At 45.7% G+C, this 20,001-nt stretch overlaps 1 protein-coding gene across 8 annotated transcripts; it reads left to right on the top strand.

The window, feature by feature from the left end:
• Nucleotides 1–936: 936 nt before the first annotated feature.
• MSH5 (mutS homolog 5) lies at nucleotides 937–19,558 on the top strand. 8 transcript variants are annotated; one of them, XM_037151406.2, is made up of 25 exons: nucleotides 937–1,035; nucleotides 1,411–1,560; nucleotides 1,813–1,936; nucleotides 2,380–2,460; nucleotides 2,644–2,706; nucleotides 3,379–3,500; nucleotides 3,688–3,797; nucleotides 4,065–4,100; nucleotides 4,644–4,726; nucleotides 5,673–5,718; nucleotides 11,048–11,186; nucleotides 11,327–11,389; nucleotides 14,741–14,869; nucleotides 15,352–15,424; nucleotides 15,585–15,694; nucleotides 15,929–16,009; nucleotides 16,250–16,337; nucleotides 16,568–16,757; nucleotides 16,854–16,980; nucleotides 17,413–17,562; nucleotides 17,887–17,964; nucleotides 18,162–18,305; nucleotides 18,510–18,647; nucleotides 18,789–18,862; nucleotides 19,073–19,558. In XM_037151406.2, the coding sequence occupies exons 2-25, from the start codon at nucleotides 1,423–1,425 to the stop codon at nucleotides 19,182–19,184; spliced, it is 2,499 nt and encodes an 832-aa protein (XP_037007301.2). In that variant the 5' UTR covers nucleotides 937–1,035; nucleotides 1,411–1,422; the 3' UTR covers nucleotides 19,185–19,558. The 8 variants fall into 8 exon arrangements, with proteins under 8 accessions (XP_037007301.2, XP_053523469.1, XP_053523470.1 ...); XM_053667494.1 differs by having other exon boundaries at nucleotides 937–1,040; XM_053667495.1 differs by having other exon boundaries at nucleotides 953–989.
• Nucleotides 19,559–20,001: the final 443 nt, after the last annotated feature.

Below are 20,001 nucleotides of genomic sequence, written 5' to 3'. Positions count from 1 at the left end.
ATTCCAAGTCATGAAATCCAAAGAACTACATCCAAGATTGATCTATCCAGTGAAGCTTTCATTTACAATGGAAGGGCAGATAAAGTGCTTCTCAGATAAGATCAAATTCAAGGAGTTCATCATCACCAAGCCCTTATTATATGAAATGTTAAAGGGACTTACCTAAGAAAAAGAAGATAAAAAAGATGAACAGTGAAAGGACAGCAAACTCACAGTTATTAACAACCACACCTAAAATAAAAGCAAACTAAGAGGACAGCTAGATCAGGAGCAGAACCATAGAAATGAAGATCACATGGAGGGTTAGCAACAGGGGAGTGGGAGAAGAAGAAGGGGGGAGAAGGTACAGAAAATAAGTAGCATAGATGGTAAGTAGAAAGTAGATGGGGGGGAGGGCAAGAATAGTATGGGAAATATAGAATCTAAAGAACTTGATACATGTGGTCATAAACTAAAGGGGGGAATGGTGGAGGAGGGGATGTTCAGGGTGGAGGGGAATAAAGGGGGGAAATAGAAAAACTATAATGGCTTAATTAATAAAATATACTTTAAAAAAAGAGTTGGCACAGGTTGAGTACTATTACTTATCTCCACGCTCCAGGAAAAAAGAAAAACCCACAAAACCCACACCTCTGGTCCTTTAAGATCCCCACCCCCAAGCAAATCTCCTAGCACAGTGGGGGGGGGGGGGGGCTTGGACACAACCACTGCTTCCGGTCTTCTCACAGGCTCCACCCCATTTAATCAAATCCCAGAAACCCATGAGGGCAAAAAGCCTGGGTGCTAAGCAACAGAAGAGAGCGGGAAGTTTGAAAATTCTGGCAACGCCCCACAGGAAAATAGGCCAATCAGCGTCCAGGCTTTTCAACGACGCCATCTCTCTCCGGTCTCTCCGACCAATAGTGACTAAGGGGGTGAGGCGTGTGCGGGCGCTGGCGCGCTCCTCCTGCGGGCCGGTGGCTGTTAGTGACGCGATCGCGCTGGTGGAGGTTCGGGTGACAGAAAAGGCGGGAAAACTCCACAAATTGTCCGCAAGTAGGGTGGGGAAGTCGCGAACTTGGGGCTTAGGTCATGGGGGCGTGGCCTGCGGATGTGGGGGCGTGGTTGGCAAGGACGGGAAGAGCAAGAGCAAACTTGCACAGCTTTCCTCACTGACGCCTGAGATCCTCTCCATCCAACTACACCCTCGGAGTGACAGAAATGGGGGGTTTCCATAGTCCATGCATCAGTGAAATACCTGAGGTCACTCCTCGAAATGCCCCACAAATCTTGAAAACAAAATGTGATTTATTTCTCGCCTCAGCCTTCTCCCAGACTTTCTAGTGAACTTGCACTTGGCCGCGCCGCCCTAGCCAGCCAACTCAGGGTGAACGCTCGCTCAGGAACCGCTATCATTTTCCGCATCCGCAGAGCCTCCCAGCTATGGCCTCATTGGGGGCTACCGAAGGCGGGACGCCGCAGGGACTGGGACCCGGGGCGGCAGCGACCAGCTTTCCCAGCGTAAACCCAGTGCCGGGCCCTGGGGAGGCAGAAGAGGATGATGCGGAGGAGCCAGCGGAGGTCTCTCGGGCGGCGAGGTCGCTGGAGCTAGAGCTCCAAAGAATCGGGACAGCATGTCCGGGTGTGGGCCGGGGAGGGCTGGGCTGGGCTGGGCTGGTTACTCACCCACGCTGACGTCTGTTTCACCTTTACTGAAGGGGGTGATGATCCCTATCTCAGAGATTTGAGAAAATGATGAAAATTAAATAAGGCACGGCACAATCCTGCACTGAGAAGTGGTTCAAATACTGGTTTCCTTTTTCCTCGAGAAAGATCCATCTTTGTGTGCTGTGGAATTTAGGCCACTTGGGCATTGCCTACTACGACACTAGTGACTCCATCATCCACTTCATGCCAGACGCTCCAGACCACGAGAACCTGAAGCTTCTCCAGAGAGGTGGGGGAGGAACCAGCAATTTCTCTACTCTGGGTTTGGAAATGCCTTTCACTCATGTGCTTACCTGACTCAATTGGTTTTATTAGTTGATTTGCAGAGGATGGCCTGTTGTTCTTAGGAATTTCATTAGTGTTCACAATGTATTAGGTGTTGGAGATACACTCCTGGGCAAATCAGTCCTGTCTGTCCTGTTGGGGTTTATAGTCTATTGACAATCCCCAGAATATTCCTTTCCCCTCCCATCCCCCCACCAGTCTCACTACCCTCTCCTAATTCTCATGCCTGACTCCTACCTATGCTCCCAATGTGTTGGACACTCCCTGCTCTTAGAGGAAATAGGTTTTTGAGATGGGAAGGGAGATAGCAAGGAGAGAGTTATGGGTTTTTTCTTGGTCAAATGACAAAGATTCTTTAACTCATTTGTTCTTCATTCTCCTTCCAAGTTCTGGATGAAATCAATCCCCAGTCTGTTGTTACGAGTGCCAAACAGGATGAGAATATGACTCGGTTTCTGGGGAAGCTAGGTAAGGACTGGATAAAGCTGAGAAGGAAAATGAGACAGGACAAAAATATGGAATATTAAGGGAGACTAAAGGGTCTTGGAGGGAGGTAGAGTCAGGAAGCCAGAACTGGATGACAGGGAAGGTGGGACAGGCAGAAAGGCTGAAATGTACAGACTAATGGTCCTTTCTTTGCCTTCTTCACAGCCTCCCAGCAACAGAGAGAGCCTAAGAGACCTGAAATCATATTTTTGCCAAATGTGGATTTTGGTATCTCCTTTTGTTTTGCCCAGTCCCACATCCTAGTTTCCCAACCCCTTCTAACTCCATCCCGTCATCAGAGGTCTCACCTGTGCCTTATCTCATCCTAAACCTTTGAGTTCTCCAAGCCCTATGACCAATCTCCTCAGGATCTCTCCTGCTCCCTACCCTTTAATAACCTGCAGCTTATTATGAAACTTTTACTTAGGTATGTCTAAGAATGAGGGCCTCCCCTGATAAGAGATTGGTGATATTTTTGGATAGCTTTGATTATTGTAATTTCTCCCTTTAAGTCAATGCCATTTGTTGAGAGAGGAAAAGCTACCACTTCAGCAACTTTGATGATCCATAAAGCACTTCCATAACCTTTGCAAGTTAGAAAAAAGAAAATGTTTTATCCTAATTAGATGTTAGGGCATTGGTGTTATATGATCTTTTTCACTGCAAGCCCCCATTTCCAGACAGATATCTTTCTTAGGGTGTGATCTCAGCCAAACACCTTTTATCATATGTACGATAAAGAGAGACTAAGAGTCTGAAAAATTGGTTCTTGTTTCAGTTTTTCATTAACTGCCTGTGTGAGCTTGGCATGTCAAATCATCTCTCTTCTGTTGTTAGTTTCAAAATAGGGTAAAAAATTTGGCTACAGAACCTTTCCCTCCCATACCTTATCCAAAATAGGTTTGGAGATAAGCAAACAGCGCCTCCTTTCTGGAAACTACACTTTCATCCCAGACTCCATGACCACCACTGAGAAAATTATCTTCCTCTCCTCCATCATTCCCTTTGACTGCCTTCTCACGGTGAGATGGGCTCTGGGAAGGCAGGACTGTGATGTCATAGGATGGAGAAAGGCAAAAGCACCCCAGTCCTTGGGTTGGGTCCTGGGAGGTCATAGCCTAGCTCTGGAAAAATACTAGTTTTTCCTGCTATTGTCCAGCTTCTAGGACATTGGGATTTACCCCTGCTCCACTACTGATCCCCTCCCAGGTTCGAGCACTTGGAGGGCTGCTCAAGTTCCTGGGTCGAAGAAGAATCGGAGTTGAACTGGAAGATTATAACGTCAGCATCCCCATCCTGGGCTTTAAGAAATTTGTGTTGTAGGTGACTTATCATAATCTCAGCCAAAGTAAGGTGGGAGGCCCGAATAGTAACACAGTGTTGGATGGGGTGGGCGGGGAGGGTAAGGGTGAGTGTGGGCAGTGACCTATCAGGTAAAGTGCTCTAGGACACACAGGAGCACCTACGGGGATGTGGAGCTCTGGGGAGACAGTGTTTGGGGGTGAGGCAAAAGGGATGAAACTTAGAAATGAACTCTGACCTCTCATACCCCTGCACCTTCCCTTCTGCTTATTGTTTGCCCTCAGGACCCATCTAGTGAGCATAGATCGAGATACTTACAGGTAAGGAAATGGAGGCAGGCTGTCATCTCTGGGGGGAAGGATTCAGTGTAATGCTCTAAAATCCTAATGAGACTCCAATTTCTTTAATCCTGAAGCTATTAAGATCTCTCTCCCTGAAGAAAAAAGAAGTGGGGGTGAGGGAGAAAGAAGAAAAGCATAAAGGTCTCACCCTTCTTTTCTGAAGGGAGAAACTGAGGCAGGGAGAAGTAAGGGGACAACTTTATATCAAGACTTGATCTCAGGTAGCTCAGTGGATTGAGTGCGGGCCTGCGAACCAGAGTATCACAGTTCAATTCCCAGTTAGGGCACATGCCTGGGTTGCAGACCAGTTCCCGGCGGGGGACGCACAAGAGGCAACCATACATTGATGTTTCTCTCTCTCTCTCCTTCCCTTCCCCTCTAAAGATAAATGAATAAAATCTTAAAAAAAATCTAGAAAAAAAAAAGACTTGATCTCAGGAGAAATGTTCCCAACACATTCCATTTTCTCAAGTCCCTTTAAAAATCCAAGTTACGTAGAACTGTCCTGTTTTTCTCTGACAGTGTTTTGCAGATATTTAAGAGTGAGTCTCACCCTTCAGTGTACAAAGTGGCCAGTGGACTGAAGGAGGGGCTCAGCCTCTTTGGTATGTATACCCCATCCCTCATCCCGCACTACAGAAGCTTTCCAGAAATGTAGCTGTCTCCAAAGATGTGTCCAAGCTCCTCTCCTCCAACTTCACTGCCACTGCCAGATGTCTCTTGTTCTCTCAAAACCTTTTTAAAATTTTTATTTATTTATATTTGGACGGGAAGGGAAGGAGATAGGGAGAAAAATATCAATGTGTGGTTAACTCTCATGTGTCCCCTACTGGGAACTGGCCTGCAACCCAGGCATGTGCCCTGACTGGGAATCGAACCTATGACCCTTTGGTTTATAGACTGGCACTCAATCCACTGAGCCACACCATCCAGGGCTCCCATCAGCTTTCTTACCCTCTTTTACCCTCCCTGAACCTGGGCATCTCCCCTTACCCTGTAGTTGTCTAATGTCATTGGCATATCATCTCCTCTTTTACTAATTCCATGTTCATTCCTTGGGTTTGCATGAATCTGAATGCTTCTACCAGTTATGCACCTACCTAGGGACCTTGGGAGGCTCCATACTCAGAGGAGAGTTGGTAACTGTGAAAATGCCCATGTTTTATTTGCATAGAGTCTTTATCACTTGTCTCTAGCTTTAGGATGTATTGGGTATATTACTCAGAGTGTCCACCTAGTTTCACTATGCATATATCAGTGGGTTGTGTCTAATGTTTATATATGTGTGTTGGGCTTTTTGTGAGTCTAACTATGCCTGCTCTGCATATTTCTCTGGCTGAGTGTTCCAGTGAGTGCCTGTTCCCTCCCCTAAGCCCATGTAAGATAATCCTGGCTCAGGCTTGTGGCCAGGTGCTGACTTTGACTACCTTTGTATCCTGTGTCTGGGGAATGCTCCCCAGGCCAGCCTGCCCAACACTGGAACCTCTGACCCAGATGCCTCAGCTTAGACACAGCCACACATTCCTTTTTCTGCCCCCACTCCCCCCACAGGAATCCTGAATAGATGCCGCTGTAAGTGGGGAGAGAAGCTGCTCAGGTGAGTGAGTCTTATACATGTACTATAGGCTAATGCGTGCTGTCTACAGACACACATACCATGCCACGTAGTAGTACAAACATAGCTGCCCTTTCGGGAAAGCTGGCTAAATGCATTTAATCCTTTAACAATTCATGCGGTAACTGGTATCATCCTTATTTTGTGTTGTCAGTAAAGATAAACATATAGTCAATGGTATGCAGACTTGTATACATACAAGCAGCAGAAACACAATCACAAAACCCTAATGTACACATGGTACATGTTTAATTACCAAAACCACACTGCAAATTTGAGCTATTCTGATAACTCTCAATTTGTGGGTCCAGTTCAGAGCTCCATATGTAGAATGCTAATTACATATTATTGCTACCTGCAGTTTCTAGCGGTAGCACAAACTCAGAGCATACAAACTGACACCCACTGTACCTGTTCCTCTTCCTATATTCCCTTTTATGGTTAATGACATTGTTGGCAATACAGCTTCTCAAGCTCTGAACCTTGGATTGATGCTTCTCTCTCACCCCGACCCCCACATTCACTCATTCACTAGAGCCTATTCTGTCCTCCAGTGTCTCTCTCAGCCATCCCTTTGATCTTTCCACTGCTCTAATTCTGGCTATCATCATTTCTATTTATTTATTTATTTTTTAATCCTTACCTGAGGACATTGTTTTTTTAGAGAGAGAAGGAGGGAGAGAGAAACATTGATTAGTTGCCTTCTTATACATGCCCCACCTGGGACTGACCCACAACCTGGGTATGTGCCCTAACCAGTAATCGAACCTACAACCTTTCAATGCATGGTATGATGTTCCAACCAACTGAGCCACACCAGCCAGGGCTCATTATTTCTAATTTGAAGCGTTAGATATGACTCCACATTAGTCTCTCTGCTTCTACTCTCTTCTTTTTTCTAATCTTTTATTCTGAAATACCTGTTAATCCAAAACAGAGATCTGAGCATGTCATTCCACATTTTTTAAAACCTTAGGTAGAAATAAAATAACATAAACCTCAAGAGGCTTCCTTATTACCTGTAGGATGAGGATTAGCATCTTGCTCTGGCTGTGTGGTTCAGTTGGTTGGAGCATCTGCCCATGCACCAAAGAATTGCAGGTTCAATTCCTGGACAGAGCACATACGTAGGTTACAGGTTCAGTGCTCAGTCAGGGTGCATACAGGAGGCAACTGATTGATGTTTCTCTCTTTCCCTCTCTCCCCCTTCCTCTCTCTCTAAAAAAAACAAAACAAAACATCGATTGGTTGCCTTCTTATACACGCCCTGACTGGGATACATGCCCCGAACAGGGATTGAATCCACAATCTGGGTATGTGCCCTGACCAGGAATTTAACTTTCGACCTTTCAGTGTATGGTATGATGCTCCAACCCACTAAGTCACACCAGCCAGGGCCTAAATCCTTTCTTACTGGATCCATCCTACATTCCAGTCATTTGGGGTCACTTGCCATCATGGAAATACATCATGTCTGTATTCTTTCTCTCCGGAGAGTTCCCTATTCTCCACTTGTCAAAATCTTACTTCAAGGTGCCATCTGTCACCTTTTTTGTGAAGCTTTTATAGGCCCCTATAAGGAGACTGACATTCACTTTCCTGTGTGCTCAAGTAGTACATATTTATATTTTCTTGTTGCACTATCATATCAATGGGAATTAGTTGTTAGCGAATGTGCTTGCCCTCATACAGTGGCCATCCTGTTATCTCAGTACTGCATCACCTTGTACACAGTAGTACTCAGTGAGTGACCACAATACGGAAATGCAAGAACACTGGTGGCATCATCTCTAAGAACTCAGCAGTCCCCCTGCCACTCCCCCCAAAAAGAATTCAGCAGACACCTTTGCTAACCTATAGATGCACAATATTTTCCCCATTTCACCTGTCCTGAGATGTGTCTTTTGGAGGTTAATTTAGGGTAATTTCTGGGTTAATTGGTAGGTGATTTTAATTACCATCACATCTCCAGTGCTTTAGGTACAGCTCTCTTAATCTCAGCCAGGGATGACAGGGAAGGATCTAAATGGGGAAGAGAACTGAATTAAAGGTGGGGAGAATGCAGATTCTTGATAGGATCCCCCAGGACATGGAATCATAATCTGAATGATGAACTAAGGACCCAACTGGCTAAAGCTGGACAGGGTACCAGGAATTGGACCCAATGTCACAGTATGCTTTTTTTAAAAAGATTTTATTTATTTTCAGAGAGGAAGGGAGGCAGAAAAAGAGGGAGAGACACATCCAATGTGTGGTTGTCTTTCACATGTCCCCTACTGGGGACCTGGCCCACAACCCAGGCATGTGCTGTGACTGGGAATCAAACTGGCAACCCTTTGGCTTGCAGGCCGGTGCTCAATCCACTGAGCCACACCAACCAAGGCCACAGTATGTTTTATTTCTATTTTTTTTAATATATTTTATTAATTATGCCATTGCAGTTACTATATTTCCCCCTTCATTCCCCTCCACCCTGAACATCCCCTCCCCCACCATTTCCCCCTTTAGTTTATAACCACATGTCTCAAGTTCTTTAGATTCTATATTTCCCATACTATTCTTGCCCCCCCCATCTATTTTCTACCTACCATCTATGCTACTTATTTTCTTTTTTTTTTTAAGATTTTATTTATTTATCTTTAGATGGGAAGGGGGGAAGGAGAGAGGGAGAGGAACATCAATGTATGGCTGCCTTTCGTGCATCCCCTGCTGGGAACTGGCCTGCAGGGAACCAGCCTGCAACCCAAGCATGTGCCCTGACTGGGAATCGAACCACGATTGTGTGGTTCGCAGGCCCGTGCTCAATCCACTGAGCTACACCAGCCAGGGCTATGCTACTTATTTTCTGTACCTTCTCCCCCCTTCTTCTTCTCCCACTCCCCTGTTGCTAACCCTCCATGTGATCTTCATTTCTATGGTTCTGCTCCTGATCTAGCTGTCCTCTTAATTTGCTTTTGTTTTAGGTGTGGTTGTTAATAACTGTGAGTTTGCTGTCCTTTCACTGTTCATCTTTTTTATCTTCTTTTTCTTAGGTAAGTCCCTTTAACATTTCATATAATAAGGGCTTGGTGATGATGAACTCCTTGAATTTGATCTTATCTGAGAAGCACTTTATCTGCCCTTCCATTGTAAATGAAAGCTTTGCTGGATAGATCAATCTTGGATGTAGTTCTTTGGATTTCATGATTTGGAATACTTCTTTCCAGCCCCTTCTTGCCTGTAAGGTCTCTTTTGAGAAATGTGCTGACAGTCTGATGGGGACTCCTTTGTAGGTGACTGTCCCCTTATCTCTTGCTGCTTCAAGGATTCTCTTCTTCATTCTAATCTTGGCTAATGTAATGATGATGTGCCTTGGTGTGTTCCTTCTTGGGTCCAACTTCTTTGGGACTCTCTGAGCTTCCTGGATTTCCTGGAAGTCTATTTCCTTTGCCAGATTGGGGAAGTTCTCCTTTATTATTTGTTCAAAGAACTTTTCCACTGGTGGCTGTTCCTCTTCCCCTTCTGGTACCCCTATAATTCGGATGTTGGAACGTTTAAAGATGTCCTGAAGGTTCCTAAGCCTCTCCTCATTTTTTTGCATTCTTGTTTCTTCATCCTTTTCTGTTTGGTCATTTTTTTCCTCCTTCTGGTCCACTCCCTTGATTTGAGTCCCAGTTTCCTTTCCATTACTATTGGTTTCCTGTGTATTTCCCTTCATTTCAATTAGTTTAGCTTCCATATGTTCCTGTAATTTGTGACTAAAATCAACTAGTTCTGTGAACATCCTGATCACCTGTGTTTGAACTGTGGATCTGAAAGTTTGGCTATTTCTTCATTGCTTAGATTTATTGGCTCTGGGGCTCTGAGTTATTCTTGAGCCATGTTTTGATATATTCGTGCCTGTTAGGTATGAGGAGCATAGCCTTAGTTGTTCACCAGGGTGGGGCCACCCAGGTCGCTGGTTTGTGATGCTGTATGTGGGGGCGGGGTCAGAGAGGGACAATGGCAGTTCCCTCTGCCACTTCCTGCTGCTGGGGCCTGCGTGGTCCGTTTCACCACCGCTAGTTCCTTCACTGGTTTATCTGCGCACAAATGTGTGACCACGGTCTGCCCGCAGTGGGTCTGCCCACTTCTCCACACCTGGGATCCGCCCTCGGCTGCTGGCGTGCCTGGGTCATGTGCCTGGGTCAGTCCGGTGGATCTCTCCTGCCTGACCCCGCTCTGCTGCTGGCTCTGCCCCTCTTACCAGTTTGGCTGAAGGGCTCATTGTTGTCAGACTTCCATGTAGTTCAATTTTCTGTGGTTTGGCTGCGTTTTTGTTGCTAAAACTTTGTTGTTTTTAAAGTTGGTTGTGTGAGAAGGTGCAGTGCTTCCACCTACGCCTCCATCTTGGCGGAAGTCTCCACAGTATGTTTTAAAGAACACTGTCCTAGTAGTCTGAAGACCCAAGTTTGAAACCCATCTCTACTGACTAGCAGTATGACTGCACAAGTCATTTATGCTACAGGGGTCTCATTTCCTCAGCTGTAAAATAAGAAAGTCTAGCTTGACTAAAATCCTGGCACTAGCAGTAAAAACCTAGATGTTCTACATGAAAGTTAGCTTGATGAGGCTCATGTACTCTCCAAAGTGGGGACAGACTTTCACAGCCTGACCTACACTGCTCCGTGGGTTGGAGCAGCCTTCTGTGGCCAAGGAGCAGAGGTGTCCTAAAACCCACCTTTGACTCTGACCCTAGCTTGTGTGGATTGAATGTCTGCCTGCGAGCCAACAGGTCGCTGGTTTGATTCCCAGTCAGGGCACATGCCTGGGTTGAAGGCCGGGTCCTCATCTGGGGCTCATGCAAAAGGCAACTCATCAATGTTTCTTTCTCTCCTTCCCTTCCCCTCTCTCTAAAATAAAATCTTGAAGCCCTGGCTGGTGTAGCTCAGTGGATTGAGCGTGGGCCTGCTAACCAGAGTATCGAGGTTCGATTCCCAGTCAGGGCTCGTGCCTGGATTGCAGGCCAGGTCCCCCATGGGTGGCACACAGGGGGCAACCACACATTGATATTTCTCTCCCTATCTCCTTCCCTTCCCCTCTAAATATAAATAAATAAAATCTTTCAAAACAAAACCGAAAAAAAAACTGTTGATACACAGACACAGTTGTACTCACATGCAGAGAGCGTCAGTAGGTATATTGTAAATACCCCTTGCACAGGTAGGACACTGTACTTGCCAGTACAGATATGTATTGCCGCAGTTGCCAGAGACCTGCAAACATTTTCACAAATTGAGATACTGAGAACAGATATAATTTCTGGTCTCCTCACCCTAACCCTCACTTCCAGGCTGTGGTTCACTCGTCCAACTTGTGACTTAGAGGAACTGAATTCTCGTCTGGATGTCATTCAGTTTTTCCTGCTACCCCAGAATCTGGACATGGCTCAGATGCTGCATCGGTTGCTGGGTCACATCAAGAATGTGCCTGTGAGCCCAGGGTCAGGGTGCAGGGAGATGAGGAAGGAAGTTGAGGGCCAATATGGGATATTGGGCTTTGGAGGGTCATTAGGGTGGGGGAGGGAAAACAATGGCTGTCCCCTTCCCTGATTGTCTTTGCCTGACTGTAGCTGATTCTGAAACGCATGAAGTTGTCCCACACCAAGGTCAGCGACTGGCAGGTTCTCTACAAGGTAGGACCAACCCTCTTGCATTCTAAAAGTGTAGGTTAAGCCCCTCAGCATGTGTTCTAGACCTTTTGTATTGTGGTTACTATGTCCAACTTTATCCTAACACTTTTTTAAAGCTCATATTGTAGAAATTGTCCAAAAATAATAAAACAAACCCTCATGTATCTACCTTGCAGCTTCAACACTTTGACTCATGCCAATCTTATTCCATGTATATCATCTCCCCTTTTCCACTATCTAGATTTTTAAGCAATTCCCAGTCATCATATCATTTCATCTGTAAATATTTCAGTATGATTTCTGAGAGAAAGTTATTCTTTTTAAAGATTTTATTTATTTATTTTTAGAAAGATGGGAAGGGAGGGAGAAAGGGAGAGAAACACTGAGGTGCAAAAGAGATGAATCAATCAGTTGCCTCTCGTACACCCCCAACTGGGGACCTGGCACACAACCCAGGCATGCGCCCTGACTGGGAATTGGACTGGTGACCCTTTGGTTCATAGGCCAGCAGTCAATCCACTGAGCCACACCAGCCAGGGCTAAAAGAAAGTTATGTTTAAAAAAGAATGACTACCATTACCTTACCTAAAAAAACAAGTATTTAACATCATGAAATATCTAATGTTTAAATTTCTAACCTCTTAAACATCATGATTTTAAAAAATCTTCACCTGAGGATATGTTTATTGATTTTTTGAGACAGAGAGAGAGAGAGACACACACACACACAGAAACACTGATGTGAGAGAAACATTGATTGGTTGCCTCCTGTTTAGCCCTGACTGGGGATCAAATCCACAACCTAGGTATGTACCCTGACCAGTGATTGAACCCTCATTTTGGCATATGGGATGATGCTTTAACCAATGGAGCCACCTGGTCAGGGTTTTTGTTTTTTTTTTTAAGTTATTGATTTTAGAGAGAGAAACACTGATTTGTTGTTCCATTTATTTATGATTAGTTGATTCTTGTATATGCCCTGACCAGGGATTGAACCCTCAACGTTGGTATGTCAGGACAATGTTCTAACCAACCAAGCCACCCAGCCAGGGCTCTTTAAGTCTCTTTTATGTGTTCCTTTTGCTCTCTCTGCCTTTGTGCTTCTCTCTCTCTCTTTTTCTCACTCTCTTTTTTTAATACATATTTTTTAAAAGATTTTATTTTTAGAGAGAGGGGAAGGGAAGGAGATAGGGAGAGAAACATCAATGTGTGGTTGCCTCTCAAGTGCCCCCTACTGAGGACCTGGCCTGCAACCCGGGCATATACCCTGCCTGGGAATTGAATTGGCAGCCTTTTGCTTTGTGGCAGGATGCCCAACCAACTGAGCCCCACTGGTCAGGGCACAAAGTGGTAATTTTTTACTTCTGTCACTCTTTGCTTATTTGTTAGCCAGGTTATTTCTGTAAAGAAAAATGTCTTTTCACCTGCTCTTTGATTACCCAGTGATACAGTTCACATCACAGAAAATTGCTTGATTTTTTTTTTCCCACCTTTGTTTACCAGCTATCATCTTAGTAAATTAGTTCTATAACATACTCCCAGGTAGCCAATGAGTTTTTGTTGTTGTTTTAGTATCATTATGAACTCCTAGATTTACACATGCTTTTCAATCTTTTTCATCTTTAAAAAAAAAGATTTTGTCTATTTATTTTTAGAGAGAGTGGGAGGAAGGGAGAAAAGGATAGAAACATCAATGTGCAAGAGAAACATTGATTGGTTGCTTCTTGCAAGCCCCCACCCAGAGATCGGGCCTGCAACCCAGGCATATGCTCTGACCAGGATTCAAACTATTGACCTTTTGGTCTAAAGGACAACACCCAGCCCACTGAGACACACCAGTCATGGCAGTCTTTTTAATCTTTCTACATGTTCAAATTAATCCATCTTTTGCCAATGGGAGCTTGTTGAGGTTGGTTTTTGAGTCCTTTAAACACAACCCTGGTAGACTTTGGTAAGCTTCCCACTGTCTGGTTTGACAAGATGTACCAGATATATAATTTACATCTCCTGGTTCTGACCTGGAAGCAGACATTTCTCCAAGGAAATGGTTCCTTTCAGTGAGAAATGTTATTTCTGTACCATAGTCTGAATGCTAGAGGGTGCACATCGTGTTTTGCTCATTGTTTCTAGGCCTTTTCTGTGTACAGATCTATGAGCTTTAAAAAAATAAAATAAAATACATAATAAATCAGTACTAACACCACCATCTTAAATTTGGAACAACGGGGTTCTTACCATGTATATCCTCTTCAGTATTTTCTTCCATACTGGAAATTCTGGTTCTCATTTGCACTGGGGGTGATAAAATTAAAATACCACTCATTTGCTTTTCCCTGCATTACATCAACAACAATCTTATACCAATACCAGCACTACTACCAACTATATGATTATTGAAAACCATTAAGATTTTTTGAGGGGAAAGAAGGGACAGCTCTTTTTGTCCCCACTAGGGATAGGCAAATGACTGTTTTACTGACTTGGAATAGTCAGTAAAACCCCTCTCTGTGGTTATGCCACTACATGAGTATATATTTATGTTTATTTGTTTCATTATATTTTTAATTTTTAGGAATTTCTTTTTAAAATTAAATTTAATTATATGATTATATTAAAATATTTACATCATTTCAAAGTAAAATCTCCCAAAGAAGGCATAGTCAACTAATTCTAGCTTCTATCTTGGTCCCTATAGATAACCTCTGCTTTTTCTTTTTTAAAAGAATTTGTTTGTTATTTTTAGTGAGAGGTGAAGGGAGGGAGACTTCTCACATGCCCCCAAATAGGGTCCTGGCCTGCATCCCAGGCATGTGCCCTGGCCAGGAATCAAACCAGTCACCTGTTGGTTGGCAGTCTGGTGCTCAACCCACAGAGCCACACCAACCAGGGCCATAATCTTTTCTTTTTAAAAATTTGTCTTCCGCCCAGGCTGGGTAGCTCAGTTGGTTAGAGCATTGTCCCTATACACCAAGGTTGTGGGTTTGATCCCCAGTCAGGGCACATACAAGAGTCAAACAATAAATGCATAAATAAGTGGAACAACAAATTGATGTCTCTCAGTGTGTGTCTCTCTCTCCAAAACCAGTTTTAAAAATTTAAAAATAAAAATTTGTCTTGCTCCCTAGGCTGTAAGCTCATATGGACAGGTACCGTATCTTGGTTGTCTTTGTAACCTCAGTATTTAGTGCAGCACCTAGCACATCTCCTCCCTATTTCTTTTTTGCCTTTGACATTTTCCTCTCCGTCTTTGTTATTGTGTTTTTCCTTGTTGATCTCTGTTCTCAGTCAATCCCTGTTCCCTAGCCTCAGCCAGGCCTGGTATAAGCCACCCTCTTCGGTTCACTTCTCCTACAGACTGTGTACAGTGCCCTGGGCCTGAGGGATGCCTGTCGCTCCCTGCCTCAGTCCATCCCACTCTTTCGGGACATTGCCCAAGAGTTCTCTGATGACTTGCACCACATCACCAGCCTCATTGGCAAAGTGGTGAGTAGAAGGAATAAGGCCAACCTCCCGGGGAACAGAGACCAGAGATGTGGTGTGGAAAATGGAAAAATCTGGGAGACATTGAGGTCAGTTGAATGACTAAAGAAGGGAATGATGAGCCCTGGCTGGTGTAGCTCAGTGGATTGAGCATGGGCCTGTGAACTAATGGACCGCGGTTCGATTCCCAGTCAGGGTACATGCCTGGGTTGCAGGCCAGTTCCCAGCGGGGGAACACACGAGAGGCAACCATACATTGATATTTCTCTCCCTCTCTCCTTCCTTTTCCATCTAAAGATAAATGAATAAACTCTGAAAAGAGAAAAAAGAATGGAATGATGAAAGAAGGTGGCAGAACATCAGGATTTGCTTGGAGGGTTAGGGTTAAACCAGGGACTGGAGGGAGAATTGGGGCCATTAGAAGTGAGGAATAGGACTGAGAGGTGGTGCTGGATGAAAAACAACTGGACTTCTTGCCTCCTCAGGTGGACTTTGAGGGCAGTTTGGCTGCAAATCACTTCACAGTCCTTCCCACCATAGATCCTGAAATTGACGAGAGTGAGTGTTAGACGTGGAGATGGGCCTGTGAGCCCTGAAACACGTTCCTGCCCAGTGATGGGGTACCATCCTTGGTAGACAGCCACTACCACTGGGGCTAAGCATGGCAACCAGGGCATGAACCTTACTTTTGACATCCACATGTCTTTTACCCTTCTAGAAAAACGAAGGCTGGTGGGACTTCCCAGTTTCCTCACTGAAGTCGCTTGGAAAGAGCTCGAGAGTCTGGACTCCCGTATTCCTTCATGCAGTGTCATCTATATCCCTCTGGTGAGGGCAGGAAGCTGGGTGTAATCTCCAGGGGTCTTTAGAGAAGACACTAGGCTTATGAAGGACTCACTGGTAGATAAGAAAACATCTGCAGAAGCCTGAAAAACATGAACACCTTGTGGTGGCTTTAGCTCCCTGAGGGAAGCATCGGGTATAAAAGGGACTCTTGCTTCTCCTAAGGAGAAGGTGCCCCATACGTCATGTTCTGCTTTATCCCCTCTTTACTCTCTCCAGATAGGCTTCCTTCTTTCTATTCCCCGCCTGCCTTCCATGGTGGAGGCCAGTGACTTTGAGATCGAGGGACTGGACTTCATGGTAAGACCTTCAACTTCTGTAGGGAGTCGATAAAGAAAATGAATTCGAATCTGACAGGGGGGCTTACTCCATCAGTACTGCCCAATATGGGATCTCTCTTCTGTAGTTTTACTTTGATCTGTATTAGCTCCAAGAAGAAGGAGAAGGAAGTCAGGTGGAGACCTGGAGGTGGAGTTAGAAAGGTGGGAGAGGATGAGGACCAAGAGATGCAAAGCCCACAGCTTGAACTCTCTTACCCAGTTTCTCTCAGAAGAGAAGCTGCACTATCGCAGTGCTAGAACAAAGGAGCTGGATGCATTGCTGGGGGACCTGCACTGCGATATCCGGGGTGAGGAAAGGTGAAAGGCTGGAGGGGAGTGGGCAGCTTGGAGATTCTAATGGGCTCCCTTTCTTCCTGCTCTTGCTCTTTTCACTCTGACTCTACATCTTCTCTAAATGTCTCTAGGTTATCTCAGATTGTATCTGCAAGTCTGTTTCCAGGTCGCTCTGCTGGTCTCTTTGTCTTTCGTTCACATTCCCCTGGAGCTGACTCCCAGTTTTTCCCTCACCTACCCTCAGATCGGGAGACCCTGCTGATGTACCAGCTGCAGTGTCAGGTGCTGGTACGGGCAGCTGTCTTGACCCGGGTGTTGGACCTTGCCTCCCGCCTAGATGTCCTGCTGGCTCTTGCCAGTGCTGCCCGGGACTATGGCTACTCAAGGCCCCGTTACTCCCCGCAACTCCTTGGGGTACGAATCCAGAATGGCAGGTGAGAACAGAGGGGGTGAAGGCATAGACACGAGGGGAGTGTCTGGGGGCTTTATCCATCTGGCCCATGTGTGAAATAGCTCTCCACTCACTGCAGACATCCTCTGATGGAACTCTGTGCCCAAACCTTTGTGCCCAACTCTGCAGAATGCGGTGGGGACAAAGGGAGGGTCAAAGTCATCACTGGACCCAACTCCTCAGGGAAGAGCATATACCTCAAACAGGTAGGAGACTCCTACACACTGGGCCTCTGGCATCTTCTCCATCATCTCATCCCCCACCCGCCAGCGAACCCAGGTTCCTGCAGCTCTTTTGGGTTCCAACCCAAAAGACATGAAGACACTGTAATCCACACCATACTCCTCTGCCTCACATGTTTCATTCTCCACTTGAGGGAGAACCATGACCTAATAGATCTTTCCATGGCATCAGTTCCCTTCCCTTCCCTCTGAATAGGTCCATGCCATTCCCCATTGTGCCCCAGATGACCCGTGTGCTCTCCCTCTCTACTGATTCTAAAGTGAGTAGAAGGGCATGTGACCTTCTATTAAACTGTGTCCATGCCTCTCTGATCTGTTATTTACCTCTCAGTTTAGCCTCGCCTTCACCTCAGCCTGTTTCGCTAGGGCTCAGGCTCTGTCTCTTTCTCTGCCCAGGTAGGCTTGATCACATTCATGGCCCTGGTGGGCAGCTTTGTACCAGCAGAGGAAGCTGAGATCGGGGCAGTAGATGCCATCTTCACCCGAATTCATAGCTGCGAATCCATCTCCCTGGGCCTTTCTACTTTCATGATCGACCTCAACCAGGTCAAATGGAGCAAAGAGAGGTGGGATTGAGGGAGGGGGTAATGGTGAAGGAACTTTACCCATGAAAAATGATCAGAACAGGTAAAGCATTCCCTCTGCTGCCTGCCCTCTATACTAGAGAACCTCTTTCGAATGCTTGCTTTGCTTGAGGCACTGTAGGCAATGAAAGGGCAAACAAAACATGTGCCTCGCCATTAAAGAGTTTGCAGTCCAGTAGGGTGGACACATAATACATAAAGCAGCTTTATTCACAGGCAGACTGTGGTCAGCGTGTTACAGGCTTCAAATGCTAATGAAACTCTCCTTTGTCTACCTGGTACCCAGCAGGTGGCAAAAGCAGTGAACAATGCCACAGAGCAGTCCCTTGTCCTTATTGATGAATTCGGAAAGGGAACCAACACGGTGAGAGGAGAAACTGATGAACTGAGGAGGGGATAATGGAGGAGGATAAAGGAGCATGAGGGGGTGGGTGGGCCTCAGGAAAATAGGGATATGGGCAGAGAAGAAACAAAAGTATAAGACGGGAAAGGCCAGAACAGGTGGAAGGGGTGCACATGGAGCACCCATGGTTCTGCACCCTCACCCCGTCCTCTATACAGGTGGATGGGCTTGCACTTCTGGCTGCTGTGCTTCGACATTGGCTGTCACTTGGACCCACATGTCCCCACGTCTTTGTCGCCACGAACTTTCTGAGCCTCATTCAGCTACAGCTGCTACCACAGGGGCCCCTTGTGCAGTATTTGGTGAGGAAACTAATCTAGCCCCCGAGGGGCCCCTAAACCGACTTTCCCAGGGCTGGAGATTGGCTCCTCCATCAGAACAGGGGCTCCCTGAACACAGGGACCATGTCTGTTCCCTTTTCTCACTCCCCACAGGGATTGGCCATGGGTTTTGGGGCAAGAGGCTAAGCAATAATGATACACTGTCCCCTTTTATTCTTTTTTAAGACCATGGAGACCTGCGAGGATGGGAATGACCTTGTCTTCTTTTATCGGGTTTGTGAAGGTGTTGCCAATGCCAGCCATGCCTCCCACACAGCCGCCCAGGCCAGGGTTCCTGACAAGCTCATTTCTCGTGGCAAGGAGGTGATGAGATCCTGATGTGAACCGTGTCAATCAGGGCTTGCTTCCACTGCCCTGCTCCTCTCAGGGGCCTGGATTTCTGACACTTACTTCCTCTTTTCTTCCCCAACTCCCCTACCTCTTCCCCTTCCTTCTTGTGCCCAGGTCTCGGACTTGATTCGCGGTGGGAAGCCCATCAAGCCTATCAAGGACTTGCTCAAGGAGAGGCAAATGGAAAAGTGAGTGCACGACCTAGGTTCCTTGTTCTCTCTAGCATCTTGTGCAGCTCTTCTCCCCTTGCAGGGACTCAGAAAGCCACTTTGCCTTTCAGTGACCCACTGTTTCTGAAATCCCAGAATTTTCAAGGTCTCAGTTTCCTGTGCCACAGCTTCTCCCCTCTGCTCAGGAATCAATTATCTCATGTATCTCACTGTTCTCTTTCCCCTCAGTTGCCAGACATTAGTAGATAAGTTCCTGAAACTGGATTTGGAAGATCCCAACCTGGACCTGGAGATTTTCATGAGTCAGGAAGTGCTGCCTGCGGCCACTACCATCCTCTGAGAATCCTTCCTCTGCCCACCTCCACTTCCCAAGCCCCCCCCCCGTGGGCTGCCACGCCCTCTTCATTTTATTATCATCTTCAAACCCAGAATTCTCAGTTTCTCTGGAAATTTCGATTCGTATTCGGAATAAAGTTTTTGTTTTTAGATAAAGTTATTGTTTTCTTATTCCAGCCAAAACAAAGCAAGAGAATAGAAAAGAGATAAGCATCAAGCAGGAGTCTACAGAAGGACCTGACCTACCTCATTAAAAATATAGTGACACCCTGGCTGCTGTGATGTGCAAACTGAAAGGTTACTGGTTCCATCCTCAGCTAGGGTGCATGCCTGGGTTGTGGGCCAGGTCCACAGTTGGGGGTGTGCAAGAGGCTACAGATGTATGCCTTATACATCAATGTTTCTCTCCCTCTCTCCCTCCCTTCCCCTCTCTCTAAAAATAAATAAATAAATGAAATCTTTAAAAAAAAAGAGAGAATCAACCAATGAATGCATAAATAAGTGGAGCAGCAGCTCTGGCTGGTGTGGCTCAGTGGATTGACTGCCAGCCTGTGAATAAAGGGATTGCCAGTTTGATTCCCATTCTAGGGCACATGCTTGGGTTGTGGGCCAGGTCCTCAGTAGGGGGCATGCAAAAGGCAACCACGCGTTGATGTTTTCCTCTCTTCTCCCTTCCCTAAAAGTAAATAAAATCTTTTTTTTTTAAGTGGAACAAATCAATGTTTCTCTTTGTCTCTCTCTTAAATCAATAAATATTAATTTTAAAAACATAGTGACAGTTCTGTAGGAGGACAGAGGGGGATTCTACCCCCTGAGACTTC

The sequence above is a fragment of the Artibeus jamaicensis genome, unplaced genomic scaffold (genome assembly GCF_021234435.1).
Source record: "Artibeus jamaicensis isolate MK-2021 breed Jamaican fruit bat unplaced genomic scaffold, CSHL_Jam_final contig_469, whole genome shotgun sequence".
Lineage (NCBI taxonomy): Eukaryota > Metazoa > Chordata > Mammalia > Chiroptera > Phyllostomidae > Artibeus > Artibeus jamaicensis.
The sequence above is the reverse complement of the archived record's forward strand: the minus strand, read 5'-3'. Positions and strand labels throughout refer to the sequence as shown.

Bases quoted from the DNA above. Each gene is read 5' to 3' on its own strand.
- MSH5 (XM_037151406.2), top strand. From the start codon at position 1,423: ATGGCCTCATTGGGGGCTACCGAAGGCGGGACGCCGCAGGGACTGGGA. The intron at 16,981-17,412 runs GTAGGAGACTCC...TTCTCTGCCCAG, and splicing joins AGAGCATATACCTCAAACAG to GTAGGCTTGATCACATTCAT. The intron at 18,306-18,509 runs GTGAGGAAACTA...TTCTTTTTTAAG, and splicing joins GGCCCCTTGTGCAGTATTTG to ACCATGGAGACCTGCGAGGA.